The 22,486-nt window shown below is 50.1% G+C and overlaps 1 protein-coding gene across 5 annotated transcripts in view; it reads left to right on the top strand.

Annotated features, from left to right (window-relative positions):
- Window positions 1-22,486, top strand: part of LOC119971962 (growth arrest-specific protein 2) — a 181,558-nt gene that overhangs the window by 79,601 nt on the left and 79,471 nt on the right. For all 5 annotated transcript variants that reach the window (XM_038808331.1, XM_038808333.1, XM_038808332.1 and 2 more), the window contains one exon: window positions 2,167-2,230. In XM_038808331.1, coding sequence (XP_038664259.1) covers window positions 2,167-2,230 — 64 coding nt within the window. The remainder of the gene's footprint in view (window positions 1-2,166; window positions 2,231-22,486) is intronic.

Raw genomic sequence — 22,486 nt, 5'->3', positions numbered from 1 at the left:
CAGGCAGATAGTTCCATACATGAAAAACATAGGACACGCAATAAATACACACGGTAAATACATAGACATAGACATCAGGTGAAGTATAAGCAGTATAATCTTATGAACTTCCCAATAATGGAATAGTGGAAAACAGGGGGGAATCTTGGCTGAAGCCTTAACTAGCACAAAGATAGGTGGTTGTAGCTGTTGGAGGCAAATAATCTAAACCCCAGGCCATCGTACAGAAGTTCCTCAAAACAGGATCACCCTCAGCTAGCTTCATCGATGACGTTCCATCACCATAAGGTCAGAAATTTTCTGGACTCATGAAAGATCATTGATCTGAAACATTGAGGTGAATTTTACAAAAGAGATGATTGCCCCCCCCCCCCCAAAGCTATTAGAATAGTCGGTTGCAAACTGTAAAAAGGCTGCACAGTAGCGATAAGGTGCTGTCTGTAAGTGGCCTTAATTAACAAGCTGAGCATGGGACTTCAGCCCCCTGGAGAGCTGCCTCCCAATCTGATTGACCAGCAGCTTTGCAGCCCCAGCAGCGCTGGAAATGATTGGTGGGCGCTGTTGGGAGTGCAAGCGGTCCCACGAAGACGACAACATGGATACTGGACTCAGGCAAATCACCAGCGTTGTATCGCTGCAGAAAGTACCATCTATAAGATGCACCTTCTTCAACAGCAACAGCATCTTCCAAACTCATGACCTCTACCAGCTGGAGGGATATGAGTGGCAGGTAGAACAAAGAACAATACAGCACAAGAACAGGCCCTTCAGCCCTCCAAGCCTGCGCCGACCATGGAACCTGCCTAAGCTAAAACTGTCTGTATTTACGGAGTCCGTATCCTTTCATTCCCTCACTGTTCCCACACCAGGGCTGCACGGTAGCATAGTGGTTAGCACAGTTGCTTCACAGCTCCAAAGTCCCAGGTTTGATTTCTGGCTTGGGTCACTGTCTGTGCGGAGTCTGTACATTCTCCCCCTGTCTGCGTGGGTTTCCTCCGGGTGCTCCGGTTTCCTCCCATAGTCCAAAGATGTGCAGGTTAGGTGGATTGCCCATGATAAATTGTCTTTAGTGTCCAAAGAGGCTAGGTGGGGCTACTGGGCTACGGGGATAGGGTGGAGGTGTGGGCTTAAGTAGGGTGCTTTTTCCAAGAGGCGGTGCCAACTCGATGGGCCCAATGGCCTCCTTCTGTAAATTCTGTGATTCATAAATTTGTCCAGATGTCCCTTAAATTCCACTATCGTACCTGCTCCCACCACCTTGCTTGGGAATATTACTCTCTTCAAGTTCCTCTCCAAGTCACACACTGTTCTGGCTTGGAACTATATCACCTTTCCAGTAATTGGGTCAAAATCCAAGAGCTCCCTGCATAACAGTACTGTGGGAGAACCTTTACCACAGAGACAGCAGTGTCCCAGGAAGGAAGTTCACCACCACTGCCTGAAGAGCAATCAGAGATAGGCAATGAATGATGGCCTTTACTAAAAATGTCCACTTCCTGTGAGTGAAATTAACTTGAATTTCCAAACTTAAAGAGCAATTTGTAAGAGAAATATGTTTAAGTACCACACTTTTCTCAGTCTTAATTGTTTATGTTAAATTCCACTTGCTTACACTGGTTTTTATATTGTGCTCTATACCAATGAGATTCTTAAGAAATGTCTTTATATGTAATGGTCATCAATGTTGACATGGATAGCAGTGTAAATTTTTGGGCTGGTGAAACTACATGGCTGTTAATTCTTGCTGGGACTCAGTTTTGTGATCTTGAAGTATGAATACTTTAAGTTTTAAAAATATTGTTTCTGTTTCGGTGTGTGGTATTAATGTCTTCTTCTGCAGTAGACCTAAATGGGAAAACAGATTTGACCCAAAATACTTTTTAATAGTTTTTATAAATGTATAAATGACAATTATGCAACTTTCTCCAAGGGACAGCGTAATTATTTAGATAAATAGACAGTTTTATAACAGAGCCTGGCAGTCACATAGTTCAAATGAACTTGCGGCCCAAATACGAATTAAAAAGAAATGATTACAAAAGTTATAAAGTGGAAAATATTATCATGAACTGTAATATAAATATTATGAAGGGATCTTACATATTGAAGCCTTGATTAATAGTTGACTTTAAGTTACTAATTGGTCTTTGTACCTTATATTTACAGTCCTTCATAAACAGCCCAGAGAAGTATGCCTGTGTTTGCTGGAACTGGGAAGAATAGCTTCCAGGTAATATTACAATTCCCTTTTATTTCATGAATATAAACATGGATAATTTTCACTCTGTTAACTATTCAGCCCAGTGCTTTGCTGACAACATATGTTGTCATCCCTGCCTGGCCCAGTAAATAGTACAAAGAGATTGTGTTCAGCAACATCCTGTGGGCAGTTCGTTCACCAGTTCTCTGGATTGAAATGTTTTGGCTTGGTGACCGTGAGCACCAGAAAGATTCACAGAATTTGCGGACCGTGTAGCAAGAGAAAACAGAAAGGATTATTTTTCTTGCTACAGGTTGAGGATCTATTTCAGCTGGAAGCTCACAATACTTAGGCTTAGGTTAAAAAATGAGCATTGATTTGTTAAGTTATGGGTGCACTCACAAATAAACAGTGAAGAGTGACGCCAATAACACTTTGAATGTCTTTCCTTCACCTATATCGCATTGAGAGGCATTTTGACCACCAAATAAAATGAATCATCAATGCGATTTAGTGATTGAAAATTATTTGGGCTTGAAAGGAGTTGTATTGGGGCTGGTTTAGCACAGTGGGCTAAACAGCTGGCTTGTAATGCAGAACAAGGCCAGCAGCGCGGGTTGAATTCCCGTACCAGCCTCCCCAAACAGGCACCGGGATGTGGCGACAAGGGGCTTTTCACAGTAACTTCATTGAAGCCTACTTGTGATAATAAGCGATTATTATATTATTATTGCCTCAGATATCTAAAATGTATTATTACTTTATCATAGCATTAGGGCATTGGAAACACAGAGGGCCCAAGTTTGATTCCTGTCTTCATCCAGCCGTTGAATTTAGCTGTTCTCTTCATGTGAATTTATGATTTTGTTAGTACAATTGAAAACCCATAGTGTAATTATGTAAATATAGTAATATGAGAATGGTTAACATGGAAACGTTTCTTTTTTCTTGATGGCTGGATGGAGGTGATGCCGATAAGACTAGGCCCGTAATTCTCCGTTTGGGAGACTACGGGCGGAATTCTCCGCTTGCCGACGCCGAAATCGCATTCGGCGATTGGGCAAAAAAAATCTCTTTTGACACCGAAATCGGGTGCGGCACCATTTTTCGGATGCTCCGTCCCCTCAAAAAAGGTGTAATTGCTGAGTACATTGCATGCTGTTGGGACGGCCTCAGGGCATCACCTGAGACCCCCGATGGGCCGACTTCCCAATGGTATCGGTCACTTGTCCTCTCAGTTTTCGGGGAGCTCGCATGGCAGCTGCAGACTGTGGGGGAGGGGGGGGGGGACTGGTGGGGGGTGGTCTGGGGTGGCGATGAGGTTACAGGGGCACAATCTGGCAGGCTGCGTTTGTGTGCGACCGGTGCCATATTGTACGGCGCGGCTGCCACAAGTCGCCGCCGTGTGCATGCACGGCCATGGACCCAGCCATTTCCGTCCATATCTGCAGGTAAAACCACTGATTTATGCATGAGTTGGGAGCGGAAATCCAGAGGTAATTCATGATCCCATACCATGTAAATTTATCCTTGGCAGGGATTGCAAGGTATTCCGTCGCAAATCCCACCATCGGGCTGCCGTACAGAGACAGTGAAAAAAAATCACTGCTTTAAAATCATCTGTGCAATACACCTGTGCTCAGGCAGAGGAAGCAGCCCTAGTAAATTTCTAGAAAGAGAAAACCACATCAACTGGGATTAAACCCCCTCAGATTTTCATCTGCAATGCTTTCATTCATATCAATACGAAATTGATTTTACTGGGCTGTGATTGACAAGTTCCACACACAGCCAGCTTTTTGGATTGTCATTTGCCTTCACGCTTGAGTGGATTTCAAGTAGTTAGCTGTCAAAATAAACACAATGTTTAGAAACATCTAGCTGTGGTTGACAGCCCTTGGGCCACATCAAAGACAGTTAAGTGCTTTCTGCAGAGAAAAAGAGGAAGTGCGAGCACTTAACTGGACATTTGAATGGCTCGCCACATTTTACAACCCGGCTCTTGCCACAACGGGGCTGTAAATATCCCCCACCCCCGTGGCGATGGCCTTTCACAATGGCATTGGTTAGAAAATTCATCAAAGACCAGGATAATTTTATATTGCAGCAGAGATAGAATGTGCATGACACTGTGTACAGGAGATTGGATAATAAAAAATACTGGAAATATGCAGGTCAGGCAACATGTGTGGAGAGAGAAACAGAGTTAACAGGACTGATTATTGCAGAGTCCACGGATCTTTAAAAATACTAGACATGACCCGATTCTTGAATTCAATCTGCCCTTCCTGGCACCTGAATTTTCACAGGATAAGGATACGGGAAGCGAGCCCATTACCTGCACTCCTGATCTGGCCAGCTCCATTGTGGTGGTAGGCATCTCCTGGCCTCTGCCACAAATTCTGTTTAGTAGGACCAGCTTCCCCATGACTTATCGTTCACGGCCCCTCTGAGGAGTTGAGCATCAGTGTCTGGATTCAGAAACTCCTTGAAAGTTAATTTTAAAAGTTTTACTCGTGCCCACATACTTCCTCCATGCCATGCCAACTCATGCCCCCCATGGACCCTTTTATCATCCATGCCACCTATATCACTTCTTTGTCACACTCAGAACAGAACCAATTAAACCTATAGTAACAGTAGTATGTGAAAAATGAAATGAAATGTGGGGAACTGCTTAAGAAATCATAATTGTCTTAAAAACCGCTGTTGCTGCACTCCTATAAAAATATCAATCAACCATACCTTTCAAGTATCAATAACAGAAGCTATGAGCACATGACATCTCTTTATCTTCTGTAAATAAACATTGAGTCACTGACAAAATAAATCTCAGAGAAAATTATTGTTATCGCATCAGAAAGCTGTCAATCATCTCCTCAGCTAAGTCAAGAAAAGATGTTAATTCTTTAATGGGAGTCTGGGCTACTGTACAAGCGGTCTTACCCATGCAGTGAAAACTCTTCATCAACACAACAATTATATGTTCTCCTGATCATAAATGGAGGAATAACACTCAAACATTTTCTTTCCACCTTGATGTGGCAGTTTCTGATGGGTTTTAATAACCAGAAAAGCAAGTGTAGTCTAAGATAATCAGACACTTTGGGCGCGATTCTCCGCAACCACGATGGGTGGGAGAATAGCGGGTTGCGCCGTTTTTTCCGACGCCAATCTGACGCGCTCCCGCTATTCTCCCCACCGGCCAAATGTCCGTGGTCGGCATGCTCGCGGAAATCCACGGAGAGTCGCCCGACGGAGGCAGAATGGCGACTCTCAAGCACCCCCGCTATTCTCCGGCCCGGATGGGCCGAGCGGCCTGCCGTCCCCGACCTGTTCACGACGGCGGCAACCACACCTGGTTGCTGCCGTTGTGAACATGGTGCGCCATGTAAGTGTGGGACCTGTGGGGGGCGGATCGGGGATCGAGCACCATGACCGTGCTCGGGAGGGGACTGGCCCACGAGCGGTGCCCACCGATTGTCGGGCCGGCGTCTCTAAGAGACGCACTCTTTCCCCTCCGCCGCCCCACAAGATCAAGCCGCCACGTCTTGCGGGGCGGCTGAGGGGAAAGACGGCAACCGCGCATGCGCGGGTTTGAGCTGTCCAACCCGCGTATGCGCGGCTGACGTCATTAGGCGTGGCCGTGGCGTCATTCTTGGTATGCCGGGCCCTGACGCCAGGGACAAGGCCCGGCGGCCGTGTTTCCCAGCATGGCCCTCCTATCCCCACCGGTAAGGGAGAATAGGGGGCGAAGAGCGGCCTCCGAGGCCGTCGAGAAACTCGTGCTTGTTCACGACGGCTTTGCCGATTTTTTCCGGTTGTGGAGAATTCCGCCCCATATTATCTACACCATTAGATCAAGTTTCCTAACCACTACTGGGATATTTGCATTATACTGTTGTGATTTGAGACTCTGGGCTGAATTCTTCCATTTGGGATACTAAAGGCTGGATTCACTGGGCGAGATTCTCCGCAAATGCGGGGAATCGTAAAGGCTGCCGTGGGACAAGCCGTGACCGACGGCAGCCTTCACGCCCATTTCCGGGGCCGATTCTCCCACCCGGGCGGGGCTAGGGGCGCGGCCCTGTGCGTCACTGCGGCGCGGCCTTGACGACGGTTGTCAAGGCCACACGGCAAGCGTCACGCCGGCTGATGCGGCCGATGGCGTCTGCCGCGCATGCGCAGGTTTGACGGGTTGGCGTCTTTTCCCTCAGCCGCCCCGCAAGACGTGGCGGCTTGATCTTGCCGGGCGGCGGAGGGGAAAGAGTGCGTCCGTTTAAGATGCAGACCCGACGACCGGTGGGCACCAATCGCGGGCCTGTCCCCTCCGGAGCACAGTCGCGGTGCTCCCCTCCCAATCGGGCCCCTGGATGCCCCAAACGGGCATCCGGCGCCCGTTTCACGAATGCAGCGACCAGGTGTGGTTGCTGCCGTGTTCAAACGGGCGTGAAGGGCCGGCCGCTTGGCCCATCGGCCTCGGAGAATCGGAGCTCGTCGTAAAAAACGACGAGCAGCGATACGTGGCGTGGGTCGGCGTGGGGGGGGGGGTGGAGAATAGCGGGAGGGCGTGAAAAATGTCGGGAGGCCCTCCTGCTATTCTCCCACCCGGCGTGGGGGGCGGAGAATCGCGCCCAAAATGCAGAGGATTCGTGGCGTTTTACATTTAAAAAATTGAGACCGACCCCTATTGATCCTGCGAGCGGTGAGGGGCTAGCAGTCGCGCCGCATAAAACTTCCGGCACCCAGGATAAAAAGGGCTGGAGAATAGCCGGGTCCATGGCCGCACATGCGCACGCTGATGACCTGCTGCGGTCGCACCGTAAAACAGGGCGCCGGCCGTGCACGGACCCGAGCTGCCAGTAGTGCCCCCTGGCCACGGCCCACCAATCCCCCCACCCCTCACGCAAGCACCCCCGGCCAGCAGCTGGACACAGTCCGCAGCCACCACACCGGGTTCCCGACCGCTGAGACCACGCATCAACTGCGCATCAGGGGAGGGCCTTCAGGTGACGCGCTAACGCCGTCCTAACGGTGACGTGATGGTGCCATTTCGGAGGGTTGGAGGATACGAGACCTGCGTCAAATAGGCGTTGCCCCCGATTTTGGTGTCAGAAGTGGTTCTCCATCTAATTGCCGATTACGAAATCGGAGTTGGGGAATGGTGAATCCCGCCCTATGTTCCCCTGCCAAAACTAAATCATGTGGAATTGGTGTTTCCGCTGGGAGCGCTGTTCATTCAAAACTCAGATTATGCAAATAGGCCAGCACTCTGCCCACGTGAAAATGCAAGCGATTCTTGGTCCCGCTGGAGTCTGAATTGCTGGTGCCGGGATTTGGGACAAGCTGAAACTGCTTATTAGCGCTCAACTCACCACATGGCTGCACGGAGACCTGCCCCCACTGATTCCGCGAGTCTGAAGTTGACCAACTGCTGGATGCCATCGAGGAGAGGAAGGACACCCTCCAGATGGGGTGGATATTGATGCCCACCCGACTGAACGCCGCCTGGGAAAAGAAGGCAGAGGCTGTCAGTGCTGCCAGTATGACCAGGAGCATCGGCACACAATGCTGCAAAACGATGAATGACCTTTGGGCAGCTCAGGTGAGTCACCATCTCTGTACCCCAGCACCACTCCCATCGTTCACTCCACACATCACATCCAATCCCCTAGAGGCCAACAAAACCCCACCTGCTTGCACCTCCCTTACAACCCACTCTGCACAAAACCCCAAAGCCTGTATTGCCCTCTTTTGCCAGGAGCCTTGCACACACAGGCCACCAGCTGGAGACCCCTCCATAGACCTCGCCACTCAGTGTCTCACTATGTCCTTTCTGTGTCCCCAAGGACATGACGGCACAGAATAAGTCAGAGTGCCAGAAGACAGGAGGGGGCACCCCAGATATTCAGATACACACCCCAGCTGACGAGAGGGTCCTCCAATATGCGGGCGAGGCCGAGGAGAGTGCAGTGGCAGTGATGGAGATTAGCATGTGGCAAACAAGTGAGAGTCCACTGCGGTGCTGATGTCGCTATGGTGAGTCACCCCTCTCCCACAAACCAGTCATTACCAGGATCTCACTTCATGTCTTTTGTCTTTCATGACCACCATCAGATCAGGCCGGACCGTTTTGATCGCTGACCCCCCCAGCCACATGCTCTTACGTGACTGCTTGGAGACAGTGGACTGGTCCATATTTAAGAACTCAGCGACTAACTTAAATGAGTATGTCACCACCGTCACAGACTTCATCAGCAAATGTGTGGATGACTGCGTGCCAAAGAAAGCAGTACGTACGTTCCCCAACCGGAAACCATGGCTCAACCGCGAGATTGACTCCCTACTGAAGGACAGATCTGAGGCGTTCAAGGCAGACGACCCTGTCCTATACAAGAAATCCAGGTACGACCTCCGCAAAGCCATCCGAGATGCCAAGAGAGAATATCAAACTAAACTAGAGTCACAGACAGACTCTCGGCGGTTGTGGCAAGGACTAAGCAACATAACGGGCTACAAAGCGAAGCCGAGCAGTATCTCTGGCAGCAGTGCACCCCTCCCCGATGAACTTAATGCATTCTATGCTCGGTTTGAGCAGGTAACCAACAATCCGCTATCGAGTGCCCCAGCAACCCATAATTCACCCATACCCACCATCACAGTTTCCGAAGTCAGATCGGCCTTCCTGAAAGTGAACCCACGGAAGGCGATGGGCCCGGACGGGATCCCCGGTCGTGCACTCAGAGCCTGCGCGGACCAGCTGGCAGAGGTATTCACAGACATCTTTAACCTATCCCTACTCCACTCCGAGGTCCCCACCTGCTTCAAGAAGACCACCATCATACCGGTACCAAAGAAGAACCAGGCAACGTGCCTCAATGACTACCGCCCGGTGGCCCTGACATCAGTTGTAATGAAGTGCTTCGAGAGGCTGATCATGAAGCGCATCACCTCCATACTCCCGGAACGCATTGACCCACTTCAATTCGCATACCGTCGCAACCGGTCCACATCAGACGCCATTTCCCCGGCCCTACACTCATCCCTAGAGCATCTCGAAAACAAGGACTCCTACATCAGACTCCTATTTATTGACTACAGCTCCGCCTTCAACACCATAATCCCAGCCAAGCTCATATCAAAGCTCCAAAACCTAGGACTTGGCTCTCCACTCTGCAACTGGATCCTTGACTTTCTGACCAACAGACCACAATCAGTAAGAATGAACACCAACACCTCCTCCACAATAGTCCTCAATACCGGTGCCCCACAAGGCTGTGTACTTAGCCCCCTACTCTACTCCCTGTACACACACGACTGCATGGCAAAACTTGGTTCCAACTCCATCTACACGTTTGCTGACGATACGACCATAGTGGGCCGGATCTCGAATAACGACGAGTCCGAATACAGGAGGGAGATAGAGAACCTAGTGGAGTGGTGCAGCGACAACAATCTCTCCCTTAATGCCAGCAAAACTAAAGAGCTGGTCATCGACTTCAGGAAGCAAAGTACTGTGCACACCCCTGTCAGCATCAACGGAGCCGAGGTAGAGATGGTGAGCAGTTTCAAATTCCTAGGGGTGCACATCACCAAAAATCTATCCTGGTCCACTCATGCCGACGCTATCACCAAGAAAGCACAACAGCGCCTTTACTTCCTCAGGAAACTAAGGAAATTCAGCATGTCCACATTAACCCTTACCAACTTTTACAGATGCACTATAGAGAGCATCCTATCGGGCTGCATCACAGCCTGGTATGGCAACTGCTCGGCCCAGGACCGCAAGGAACTTCAGAGAGTCGTGAATACTGCCCAGTCCATCACACGAACCTGCCTCCCATCCATTGATTCCATCTACACCTCCCGCTGCCGGGGGAAAGCAGGCAGCATAATCAAGGATCCCTCCCACCCGGCTTACTCACTTTTCCAACTTCTTCCATCGGGCAGGAGATTCAGAAGTCTGAGAACACGGACGAACAGACTCAAAAACAGCTTCTTCCCCACTGTCACCAGACTCCTAAATGACCCTCTTATGGACTGACCTCATTAACACTACACCCGTGTCTGCTTCATCCGATGCCAATGCTTATGTAGTACATTGTATATATTGTGTTGCCCTATTATGTATTCTCATGAATTTTCTTGAATTCTGTTTAATTCCCTTTTCTTCCCATGTACTGAATGATCTGTTGAGCTGCTTGCAGAAAAATACTTTTCACTGTACCTCGGTACACGTGACAATAAACAAATCCAATCCAATCCAATCCAATCCAATCCAATCCAATCCAGCATACTCCGGTGCAGCACTCGGGGGAAGGCACCGAAGTTCCGACACTCCTGTCACCTGCACCATCGCAGACACCATCACCTCGGTGGGCAGTGTTAGTGATGAGGCTCCTGGTCACCCTCTGGTGCGCATTACACACATACGGCAGCCCATCAGTTGGAAGCAGGGTGTGTCGGAGTGGTTGCCCGATCCCAGAAAACCGCTGTTGCCCAGGCGGGTGTTGTACTTCTGGAAAGTACACTCCTGTCACTGGTGCAGATGCAGAACAGGAATCTGCAAAATGAAAATCTTTATTAGTGTCACAAGTAGGCTTACATTAACACTGCAATGAAGTTACTGTGAAAAGCTCCTAGTCGCCACATTCCGGCTCCTGTTCGGGTACACTGAGGAAGAATTCAAAATGTCCGAATTACTTAACAGCACGTCGATCGGGACTTGTGGGAGGAAACCGGAGCACCCGGAGGAAACCCACGCAGACGGGGAGAACGTGCAGACTCCACACAGTGACCCAAGCGGGAACTGAACCTGGGACCCTGATGCTGTGAAGCAACAGTGCTAACTACGATGCTACCGTGCCGCCTACGTAAGTACTACAGATGGAAGCAGGAAGTTTCAAAGGAACAGAGACAGTGTGCAAAATTCTATGGCGTTTTGAGTTTGATGTGGGCAGTTATGGGGCCATGCACTTCGGATTTGAGGAAACTCACACAGATACGGGGAGAACGTGCAGACTCTGCACAAGCAGTGACCGAACCCGGGTCCCCGGCGCTGTGATGCAACAGTGCTAACCACTATGCTACCATATCGTCCATGATACCGTGCCGCCCATAACGGGGTGTCAGCAACTTTCCAGCGCCTGCAGGTACAGCTGGAGGAGTCCAACTGCCTTCATGCGCTGGAAAAGTTGCCACAAATGCGTGGCACCCAGACCAATATTGAAAGGGTAGCAACCGCGGTGGAAAGCATGGGGCAAGAAGTCAGAGCCATGTGTCATGACGTCTAAGGCTTGGGGCACACTGTGCTGTCAATGACTCAGGCACCGGATAAAATATCCGAGTCACAGGTGCAAATGTCCCAGGCACGAATGGACATTGCAGCGGTGCTCCAGAGCTTGGCCCAGTCACAAAGGGTCCTAGCTGAGGGCATTGTGAGCATTGACTGGGCACGAACTGACCTTATCCAATCACAGCGGTAAATGACAGAGGCAGAGAGGGACACGGCTCACTCGCTGAGGGACATGTGCCAGTCTCAGTGACCATGGCTCAGGGCATCAACAGCATGGCTCAGTCGAGGGCCGACCACCAGGACTGGCAGCCCAGGTGACGGTGGTGCCTCCGGACCTCACTCCAGCCTTCCCTCCGTCCCTTGGAATACTCCGGGGTCTAGCGGGCAACCCAAGGGAGGAGGAAGTGATGGGGCCCATGCTAGTGTCTCCCGTAGGGGAGGTGCTGGAACATCTCCATGCTTCTGAATCCCCCCCATCTGACACTGGCTCATCTCATGGACAGTGAGCAGAACAGAGTGACATGTTGTGTGACAGGTGGCGGAGCTGCCGATGGCTCAGCCTCCTGGTTGGTAAATCAGAACGTGTTGAGGTTGTCCTGTGTGCAGCGGCCCTAGATCACACGTTGGGCGGCCTGTTATGCCACTTCTAGCTCCACACCCAGATCCTGAACACTCTCATCCTCCTCGTCAGATGAGGCCTGCCATTCTTCCTCCTCATTAAGCATGTCGCCCCTCTGCTGCGTTATGTTACGAAGGACGCAGGAGGCCACCAGGATGCACGCGACCCCTTCAGGGCTAAATTGGAGCTCCCCACCAGAACCCCACCAGAGTGGTCCGGGCGTCGGAAGCACATCTTGAGTAAGCCGGTGCATCACGTGAGGACACTCCTAACGCATGAGCATCATTCTAATAATTCTCCGCCTCCATCTGGGGCCTTTCCCAATTGCCAACCTCTTACCCGAGGGAGTGCCTTGAAGGTGCCAGGAACGTCAGAGTGCACCAGGATGTATATGTTGTGCATGCTGCCTGGATCTTGGTCGTAGACAGACAGGATGTGCACTTGGTGGCTACACACCAACTGCACATTCAGGGAGTGGAGCACCTTCCTATTGATGAAGGACCAAATCGGTGTTTGGATGCCGACATGCGTGCCATCGATCACTACCTGGACCTAAGGTATGTCAGAAGTGATGGCAAATCCTGCTGCCCTGTCATCTTGTTGCACCTGGTCCAGGTTGAAGGTGATGTAGTCCGATTCCTGGACAGGTAACAGCATGGATACACCTGTGTGTGAGCGTTCGCGATATCTCTCAGGTCCCTGCTCAAGCCCTGGATGAGCCAGAGGCATAAGGTTCGGGCGGCCGACACCATGATGGCCACTGGGAATGAGTGTCCTCCTTCATGCCCTCGCAATTCCAGGTGCACTACCATCTGGCACAGGTGGTGCACGATCTCCCTGGTACCTTCATTGGTGGTACATCTGGTCCGGCAGCTCCTCCAAGGACAGGCACCAACCGTACACACGTGGCCTGATGCGGTGCCTGCTTTCCGCCTCCTCCTCAGTCTGTTGGATGGCCGGCACTTGAGCCTCACCAGCTGGCCCCAACTCTTCTGAGGCAGGTTCCTCTTGTGCAGGGTCCTCCTTGGGCTGGCCCTGGCACAACGGCAGCAGCTCCAGGTAGGTAACAAGCACAGTGGCCATAGTCCGATATCCGTGTTTCTGCGGATGGTCACTTGGTGTTGTATTACTGCCCCACCCTCATCACGTCCCGGCCCTTGTGTGAGGCTTGAGTGTGGGCAGGTCCTACAGATAAGGGTGAGCCAGGGACATGTGCGTTGCCCAGAGCTTAGCTGTGTTATGGAACCTGGGTGTTACACAAAGGATGTGACAGAGATTTGGTCAGATTTCCTGGTTGGGGGAAGGATGGGTGGGAGCAGGGGCGTGGTAGACAGGCAGCGGCGCATGTGTCCTTTGTTTGGGGTAAGCCCTGCTTCCTCTGGTGTGGGGTTGCGCTCCTGAGGAGTGGCAACACCTCGTGTGCCAGTGAGTATGAGGGTTTCCAGAGAGGCAGGCTGGGTGGGTTCCCTCATGGCTAGAAGCTCTCTGAGCATACAAAGGATACAGTGTGCAGTCAGCAGAGTGAACAGCCAGGAGCCTGCAAGTTGCAACAAAGGGGTGGATTTAAATGACAATGGGGGTCTGAGCCAGATGATCCCAATCCCAAGGGGAATACCTGGTGTGGACAGACTTGCCACCAAGTCGTTTTCCACTACTTCCTGCAGTCTAGCAGACACCCCCAGCAAGGCCGATAGGTTTTCCTGCTCTCCCTCAGTTGCCCCGCTCATAAATAATTGCACCAATTCACGCCCGTGTGACTCCCACCTGGGAGGGATGGAGCATTGTGGAGCGGTGAAGCATCCGGTGTCCAACCTGTTAATCGTGGGCAAATCGATGCAAATCATGGATTTGCCGGCGCTTGGCACGGACCTTGATGTCGCTGCCAGGGGGGCCAGAGCATCGCCTCAGAATCGGCAGCAAGAGTCAATCCTGTTTTTTGCTCGACACAACATTCTCTGCCTGATCGTGAATATCGTTGCTGGCGGCGGCCAGCGGAGAATTCCCCCCTCTCCCTCCCGGAGAATCTCCCCCAGCCGGAGAATCTCCCCCACTAGGGGAATCTCCCCCACTCGGGGAATCTCCCGCACCAGGAGAATCTCCCCCACCCGGAGAATCTCCCCTCCACCCCCACCCCCTCTATGTTAATGAAATGGTATAATTCCTCATTCATATGTGCCACAAGGTTGTTACTGTATTAAGTTTCTTGTTGATATCAGCTGTACCCTCTCAATTGTTCTTTCCGGGGGAAAAGTAGGACATTTGTACTCTCTGGTAAACATTGGGCGGGGAGGGGGGGTGGGTCCTGTGGAACAGCGGGTAGCATCCCTATTTGAAACCAATTGCTCCAGGTTTGAGTTTCATCCTAGGACTTGATGGCTATGAAAGGTGTAGTCATAACGTGTGGCAGGCAGTGAGAGCAGAGCAGCCTCCTGGTCAGCCATACTTGATATGGAATGGTGCCCCTCATGCCTCTGGCAATAGGCGAGTGACCTGTTTGAGGAGCTAACTATGGAAGCGGACTTAAGTATGTAACCAAAGAGAAAATGCTGGAAATTCTCAGCAGGTCTGGCAGTATCTGTAGGGAGAGAAGAGAGCTAACGTTTTGAGTCATAAGAACATAACTACTAGGAGCAGGAGTAGGCCATCTGGCCCCTCGAGCCTGCTCCGCCATTCAATGAGATCAGGGCTGATCTTTTGTGGACTCAGCTCCACTTTCCGGCCCGAACACCATAACTCTTAATCCTTTTATTCTTCAAAAAACTATCTATCTTTATCTTAAAAACATTTAACGAAGGAGCTCCTACTGCTTCACTGGGCAAGGAATTCCATAGATTCACAACCCTTTGGATGAAGAAGTTCCTCCTAAACTCAGTCCTAAACCTGCTTCCCCATATTTTGAGGCTATGCCCCCTTAGTTCTGTTTTCACCCGCCAGTGGAAACAACCTGCCCGCATCTATCCTATCTATTCCCTTCATAATTTTATATGTTTCTATAAGATCCCCCCCTTATCCTTCTAAATTCCAACGAGTACAGTCCCAGTCGACTCAACCTCTCCTCGTAATCCAACCCCTTCAGCTCTGGGATTAACCTCGTGAATCTCCTTGAGCGCCAGTACGTCCTTTCTCAGGCAAGGAGACCAAACTGAACATAATACTCCAGCTGTGGCCTCATAACACCTTATACAATTGCATCATAACCTCCCTAGTCTTAAACGTCATCCCTCTAGCAATGAAGGACAAAATTCCATTTGCCTTCTTAATCACCTGTTGTACCTGTAAACCAACTTTTTGCGACTCATGCACCAGCGCACCCAGGTCTCTCTGCACAGCAGCATGCTTTAATATTTTATCATTTAAATAATAATCCTGTTTGCTGTTATTCCTACCAAAATGGATAGCCTCAAATTTGTCAACATTGTATTCCATCTACCAGACCCGAGCCCATTCACTTAACCTATCCAAATCCCTCTGCAGACTTCCAATATCCACTCATCTTCAGGTCGTCTGCAAACTTGGACACATTGCCCTTGCTCCCCAACTCCAAATCATCTATGTAAATTGTGAACAATTGTGGGCCCAACACGGATCCCTGAGGGACACCCACTAGCTACTGATTGCCAACCAGAGAAGCACCCATTAATGCCCACTCTATGCTTTCTATAAGTCGGCTTTGACAAAGGGTCATCTGGGCTCAAAATGTTCGGGCTTTTATTTAGACTTCGGTGTGTGATTTGTCTTTCGCATCCGTTGCTCGGTGGAGGAAGAGAATTGCAGAACAAAGGAAAACATGGTGGTAGTGGCTGGTTTAATGCAGAAGTGTTTTAACATCCTGCAGATCTGACAAGTGTCCCCACTGGTGATGCAAAAGAAGCCGACAGTGTAAAAGGTCATTGTCGTGGTGACTTCGCCATTTAGTCTGCAGGTCCGCCCAATATTTTAGTGGCCCCACACCATCCTCGTCTCTTGGTTTGTGAGGAAAGAGCTAAGAAGAATTGAAAGACATGCAAATCTTCCATTATTATCATTTATTTGGTTAGATTTTCTGCCTGAGGAACGATGAAAATTGCCAGATTAACTAAATCAAAAGAGGAAGACTAAGCAGGGTCTTGCACGGAAGCAGACTGTTTGTGTAGTGAGTGAATGTGAAGCCAGGTATAGGAAGTGCTCCAGTGAGAATAAGAAGATTTACAACATGTCAGCCCCTCCAGACATACAGGAAAATGATATATTCAGTGTATGTAGCCACAGTGAAGCTGGCTGACTTTTCATTAAACAGGCTATGTGAGTTATTAGCCAAAAAAAGCAATCAGTTTGTAGCTAGAGTTTCATTTATGCAGAAATGGAATGCATTCGGATCAATACAATTTGAACCAGTTGCTGTTTTATCCCGATTTCCTTTGTCCCTTAGCTACCATTTACAAAGAGCCAAATGTTTTATTTTAATTTCCTAGCTGCTGTTGTACATCCCTATGATGTGAATCAATAACTATGACAAGAGACTCTGAAACCAGCCTTTTATATTCTGTGAATGTCAACACATCTCCAGCTTACTCTAACTTCCTGAAATCCACTTTATATCTGAGCCCAAATGTGAAAAGTCACTGAGAGTTGCTCCTTTTTCATTGTCTTTCCTGTTAGTACAGCTTTCATATCACAGTTAAGTTGATAGAAAATCTAACAATTAGTTTATGTTCCCAATCCAAAGTCAAAGAACAACAAACACCAGCCTGTATTCAACATTTGACAGGAAGTTTAAAGTGGAATCGAGGGCAGGATTCTCTGATCCTGAGGCTAAGCGTTTTGCGCCGTCGTAAACGCCGTCGCAGCAGGCCCCCAGGAGCAGCGATTCCAAGCCCCTCAGTAGGCCAGCACAGCACTGGAGCGACCCACGGCGCTCCAGCTGCCGATACCGGCGTCAAATGTCCGGCGCGGGTCTGCACGTGCACGCTGCGACCAACGCGGTTGCTCGCATGCGCAGTGGCTTCCTTGTCTGTGCTGACCCTGACGCAACATGGCTTAGGGCTACAATGGCCGGCGCGGAGCAAAACAGGCCCTCAGCCCGAGTGGCCAGCTTGCCGATCGGTAGGCCTCGATCGCGGGCCAGGCCACAGCGGAGACACCCCCTAGGGTCGGACTCCCCCTCTCCCCCCTCACCAGGCCGCTCCCGGAAGGATGCATGCCGAGGTCCCGCCGGGTAAGACCACACATGGACGGCGCCGGCGGGAGTCGGATTTTTTTTGCGGCCACTCGCCCCATCCTGGGCGGAGAATCACCGGCGCCAATGGTGCCGATTCTCCGCTCTCCGGAGAATCGGCGGTGGCGGGGCGCCGCCACGTGATTCGCGCCCAGCCCGGCGATTCTCCGGCCCGGCGTCGGCTGAGAGAATGCCGCCCCCTGTGTTTCAGACAGTTTAAAATAAAACCGAATCTTAGATAGATTCTGGCTTGAATAAAGCCAGAGGCAGTGCAGTGAGGAATTATTAATCTAATGCACCAATTATTATGTATTCATTGCAGTTATCAATCACATTTCTTCCCTCTGCTGCATATCAATTTTTTTGCATGCACCTACACAAGCATTGACTAATAGGGATTGGCAATAAATACCAATCATGGCATTGCATGTATGTCAAAAGAAACAAAAACAATTTACTTGTGTTTACATAGCACCTGTAACGTAACAAAAATTCTCAAGTACTGCAACCACTTGAGGATGGATAAAATGATTCTCTTATTCTCCCGCTTCAGAAGACTTATTGTCACAAGTAGGCTTACATTAACATTGCAATGACGTTCCTGTGAAAAGCCCCTAGTTGCCACATTCTGGCGCCTGTTCGGGTACACTGAGGGAGAATTCAGAATGACCAAATTGCCGAACAGCACAGCACGTCTTTCGGGACTTGTGGGAGGAAACCGGAGCGCCCGGACGAAATCCTTGCAGACACGGGGGAGTACGTGCAGACTCCGCACAGACAGTAACCAAGCCGGGAATCGAACCTGGGATCCTGGAACTGTGAAGCAACAGTGCCAACCACTGTGCTATTACGCCGCTCACGGCAACATGGTAACATGTTGACTGTAACATGTTTTTTTTGTGAACTTAGAGTGGATGTGCTTTGCCAATTCTGTAAGAATCCCACTATTTACACTTTTGGGCTGAAACAAATTAGTCAGGGAGATTTTCTTTGGTCAAACAGCAACAAGGTAGAACAAGTAAGTTATTGAAACTAATATTTCCTGAACTTAAAACAAAACTAGGTGGACCAAAACCACCATTCATATGTCACACACATTTCTCTGGGTCCGCACACCAACTCGTGCAAATGGCAGAGTAAGAGGCTTATAACATAGAACGATACAGCGCAGTACAGGCCCTTCGGCCCTCGATGTTGCACCGACATGGAAAAAAAACTAAAGGCCATCTAACCTATACTATGCCCTTATCATCCATATGCTTATCCAATAAACTTTTAAATGCCCTCAATGTTGGCGAGTTCACTACTGTTGCAGGTAGGGCATTCCACGGCCTCACCACTCTTTGCGTAAAAAACCCACCTCTGACCTCTGCCCTATATCTATTACCCCTCAATTTAAGGCTATGTCCCCTCGTGCTAGCCACCTCCGTTCGCGGGAGAAGGCTCTCGCTGTCCACCCTAACTAACCCTCTGATGATTTTGTATGCCTCTATTAAGTCACCTCTTAACCTTCTTCTCTCTAACGAAAACAACCTCAAGTCCATCAGCCTTTCCTCATAAGATTTTTCCTCCATACCAGGCAACATCCTGGTAAATCTCCTCTGCACCCGTTCCAAAGCTTCCACGTCCTTCCTATAATGAGGCGACCAGAACTGTACGCAATACTCCAAATGCGGCCGTACTAGAGTTTTGTACAACTGCAACGTGACCTCATGGCTCCGGAACTCAATCCCTCTACCAATAAAGGCCAACACACCATAGGCCTTCTTCACAACCCTATCAACCTGGGTTATAGGATTTTTACAGTTCATGGAAAATAAAAGAGAGCAATATATGGTTCGCTGTTCTTTGGCTGGTCTCAAATTGGTGAGCCCCTACAGAGACCCCCTAACTGAAGGGACCCCTCACTGAGACTTCCGAATAAAGGGATCTCCGACAGAGATTCTCTAACTAAAGCGACCCCTACAGAGAGCCCCTAACTAAAGGAATCCCCCACAAAGACCCCCGAGTAAATGGACCCCCTACAGAGATCCCTTATGGAAAAGGACCCCCCACAAAGACCCCTTACACAGGGGTCTCCGCAGACCTCCCCCCCCCCCCCCCCCCCCCTGAATAGAGACCCTTGTCTGGAAGCTAGAGAGCAGACCAGACAGGTGCAGTGAAATAAAAAATCATTGTTGTAACACTCACCTGGGCATACACCGACTAACTCAGACACAAGAAGCACCATGTGTTCATTCCTGGAAAGAGAAACGCATTAGCCTGCGCATATACCCCTCAGATCCTTTAGCTGCAAGCCATTCATTCATTTCTCTTATAGGGCCGTGATTGACAGCTTCCACAAAGACAGGTGTCAGCCTTGCTTCATTCATATTCCTTCATGGTTAGGCAACTCCAGTGCAGTAACCACGATGTTTAAAAACATCAACCACTTCAAAGAAAGTTAAGAGCTGTCAATTTCCAGCTCAGCACTTCAAAATCACTCAAGCTGGGGGGGGAGGGGGGGGGGGGGGGGCGAATACAATGCACTTAACTCTTTGATTCCCTAATCCCTAACTGTTGTATATGTACTACACTCGTGCCAACTCTATTGTCATCTACCTTTCTCATTTTACATGCTGTAATGCTCCTAGGTGTAACTCCAGAAAGAATATCAAAAGTGGAAGTGGCCTGCTGCGTGTTTCGCCCTCTGACCAGTCATGCCCTAGATTGCCGTCCTCTAGAGGGCCTGGGCCTGGATGTGTCAGCCTGTTCTGCCTGCTACCCATAAGATGTGCCAGTGTCGGTGGGGGTGGGTGGGGGGGGGGGGGGGGGGGGGAGATTCGCGAGGCTGTGCTGTTCCAGCACGTCCCTTGTGGGCGGCACCGACATTGACCCCATCACTTCCTCCTCCCTTCGGGTGCTCGCTGGCCCCCGGGCTAGTCAATGGGACAGAGGTGAGGCCGGAGCGAGCTCCAGTGCTCCACCATAACCTGCCGCTGCCAGTCCTGGAAGCCCGCCCTCGTCTGAGCCATGATCATAAAGCCCTCAGCCATGCAGCTCCAAAGGAAGCTGGTCCAATGCTCTCAATCGTTTTGACAAAGAGATGCGTGAGCTTCTCACATTTATTGTTTGGTGGAGGAGACAGGGAAAAAGAGTTTTATGAAGAACAATAAAAAGAAACAAAATTATTTTCGCATTCAGGTGCTCTGCTAAGAGGGAATAGGGTAAACCTGACAATTCCACAGATTAGCCTGATTTATGGTGAGAAATGGGCCTAACTAGCAGCTGCTCTGTGGGTGCTGTGCATGCACTTAGAGCTTCAAAACCTATCTCCCCGCTGCTGCCACCTTCTCCGGTGTCTGGCCGTCTAGCCTGCCATTACCACCACGTGCGTCGGCCCCTGTAGTACTCCCCCATGGCTGGCGCGGAGAAGACAAACCCCTGCGCATGCGGCAGAATACGCTGGCCATTCCGCGCATGCGCAAACTCACGCAGTCCCTTCGGCACTGGCTGGTGCGGCGCCAACCCCTCCGGCGTCCACCTCGCCCCGGAAGTGCGGAGAATTCTGCACTTTTGGGAGTTGTTGACACCGGAGTGGTTTGCGCCGGTTTTCCCGCCGGTGTGGGGGCTTAGTCCCGCAAAAGGAGAATCTCGCCTAATATTTTGGCTATTGTTGCTCATGATTAAAAAGAAGTCTCTAATAGCACATTCAGAATAATTTTTCTTCTCAGCCACGTTAGAAACAAGGATGATCACATTCAAACAAAAGCAAAATACTGCAGATGCTGGAATCTAAAGCAAAAACAGGAAATGCTGGGAAAAAGATATTGGCTGAAGAAGCATCATACGGACTTCAAATGTTAACTCCATTTCCTCTTTCCACAGATGCTGCTAGATCTGCTGAGTTTAGCAGAATGTTCTGTTTTTGTAATGGCCATGTTAAAACACGTTCCTCAAATCAATGGCAATATCTGTAACTGCGGTGTAGCTATGTCAATCAAACAGGTTTATTTAAAAGAGACTGTTGTTTTTCATTGAGATAACCATTTGAAACTGTAAAGTGCAGCATAATAATTAACCTTTTATCCCCAGAATGGAAATACAGCTCTTGATTCTTCAGTCAATGAGGCAAATCCGCCGAGTGTGACATTTCTTCGAATATTATTTATTCAGGGCGGGATTTTCCGGTCCACCAGCCGCTTGTTTCTCGGACGGCGCGCCACTTGCTGGCGCCGGGATTATTATCTTCCCGCTGCTTGTCAATGGGATTTTCCATTGTAACCACCCCAGACCGTTGCGAAACCCATTGGATCTGCCAGAGGGAAAAATGAATCGCAACGACTGGAGAATCCCAGACATAATTTAGTAAATTCTAGCTTTAAGTAATTGTGAACACTAAATTCATTGACATTTATGAATTGAATCATGACTTAATCCTTCAATAACTAGGAGACCTCGCTGCTAAAAGTGTTCTGAACTTTTTGGGCGGGATTCTCTGATCCCCCTGCCGGGTGGGAGAATCGCCGGGGGTCGGCGTGAATTCCGCCCCCGCCGTCCTCCTAATTCTCCCACCCCCCAAAAAGTGCCACCTGCCTCGGAGAATGGCGGGGTCCGGCGCGACTCAATGGGCCCCGGGGCTGACCGAATTCTCCGGCCCGCGATGGGCCGAAGTCCCGCCCATTCTTTGCCAGTCCCGCCGGCGTAAATTGGAGTAGGTCCCTTACTGGCGGGACCTGGCTGCGCGAGCGGGCTCCGGGGTTCTTGGGGCATCGCGGGGTGATCTGGCAGAATCCCTCTGCGCATGTGCGGGGATGATGCCAGCACGTGCTGGTGTTCCCGCGCATGCGCCGACTCGCACCGGCCGGTGGAGTCCCTTCGCCGCCGGTTGGTGTGGCGCCAAGCCCCTTTCCCGTCGGCTGGCGGGGCGCCAACCATTCCGGGGCGGGCCTAGCCCCTGAAGGTGCGGAGGATTCCACAACTTCGGGGTGGCTCGACGCCAGAGTGGTTCACGTTACTCCGTCCCGCCGGGACCCCCCACCCCGCCGGATAGGGGAGAATCCCGCCCTTTCTTTTTAAGACCACCATATATTTTCTAAAATAATCCTTCAAAATTATATTTTAAAGTTCCACATTGCAGAAACTAAATTTTTGGCAAGTAAATGAATTACTCAAGAAGGAATATTGTGTTGACATCCA

This window comes from Scyliorhinus canicula, chromosome 9, assembly GCF_902713615.1.
Source record: "Scyliorhinus canicula chromosome 9, sScyCan1.1, whole genome shotgun sequence".
Lineage (NCBI taxonomy): Eukaryota > Metazoa > Chordata > Chondrichthyes > Carcharhiniformes > Scyliorhinidae > Scyliorhinus > Scyliorhinus canicula.
Note: the sequence above shows the minus strand (reverse complement) of the source record. Positions and strands in the feature narration are given on the sequence as shown.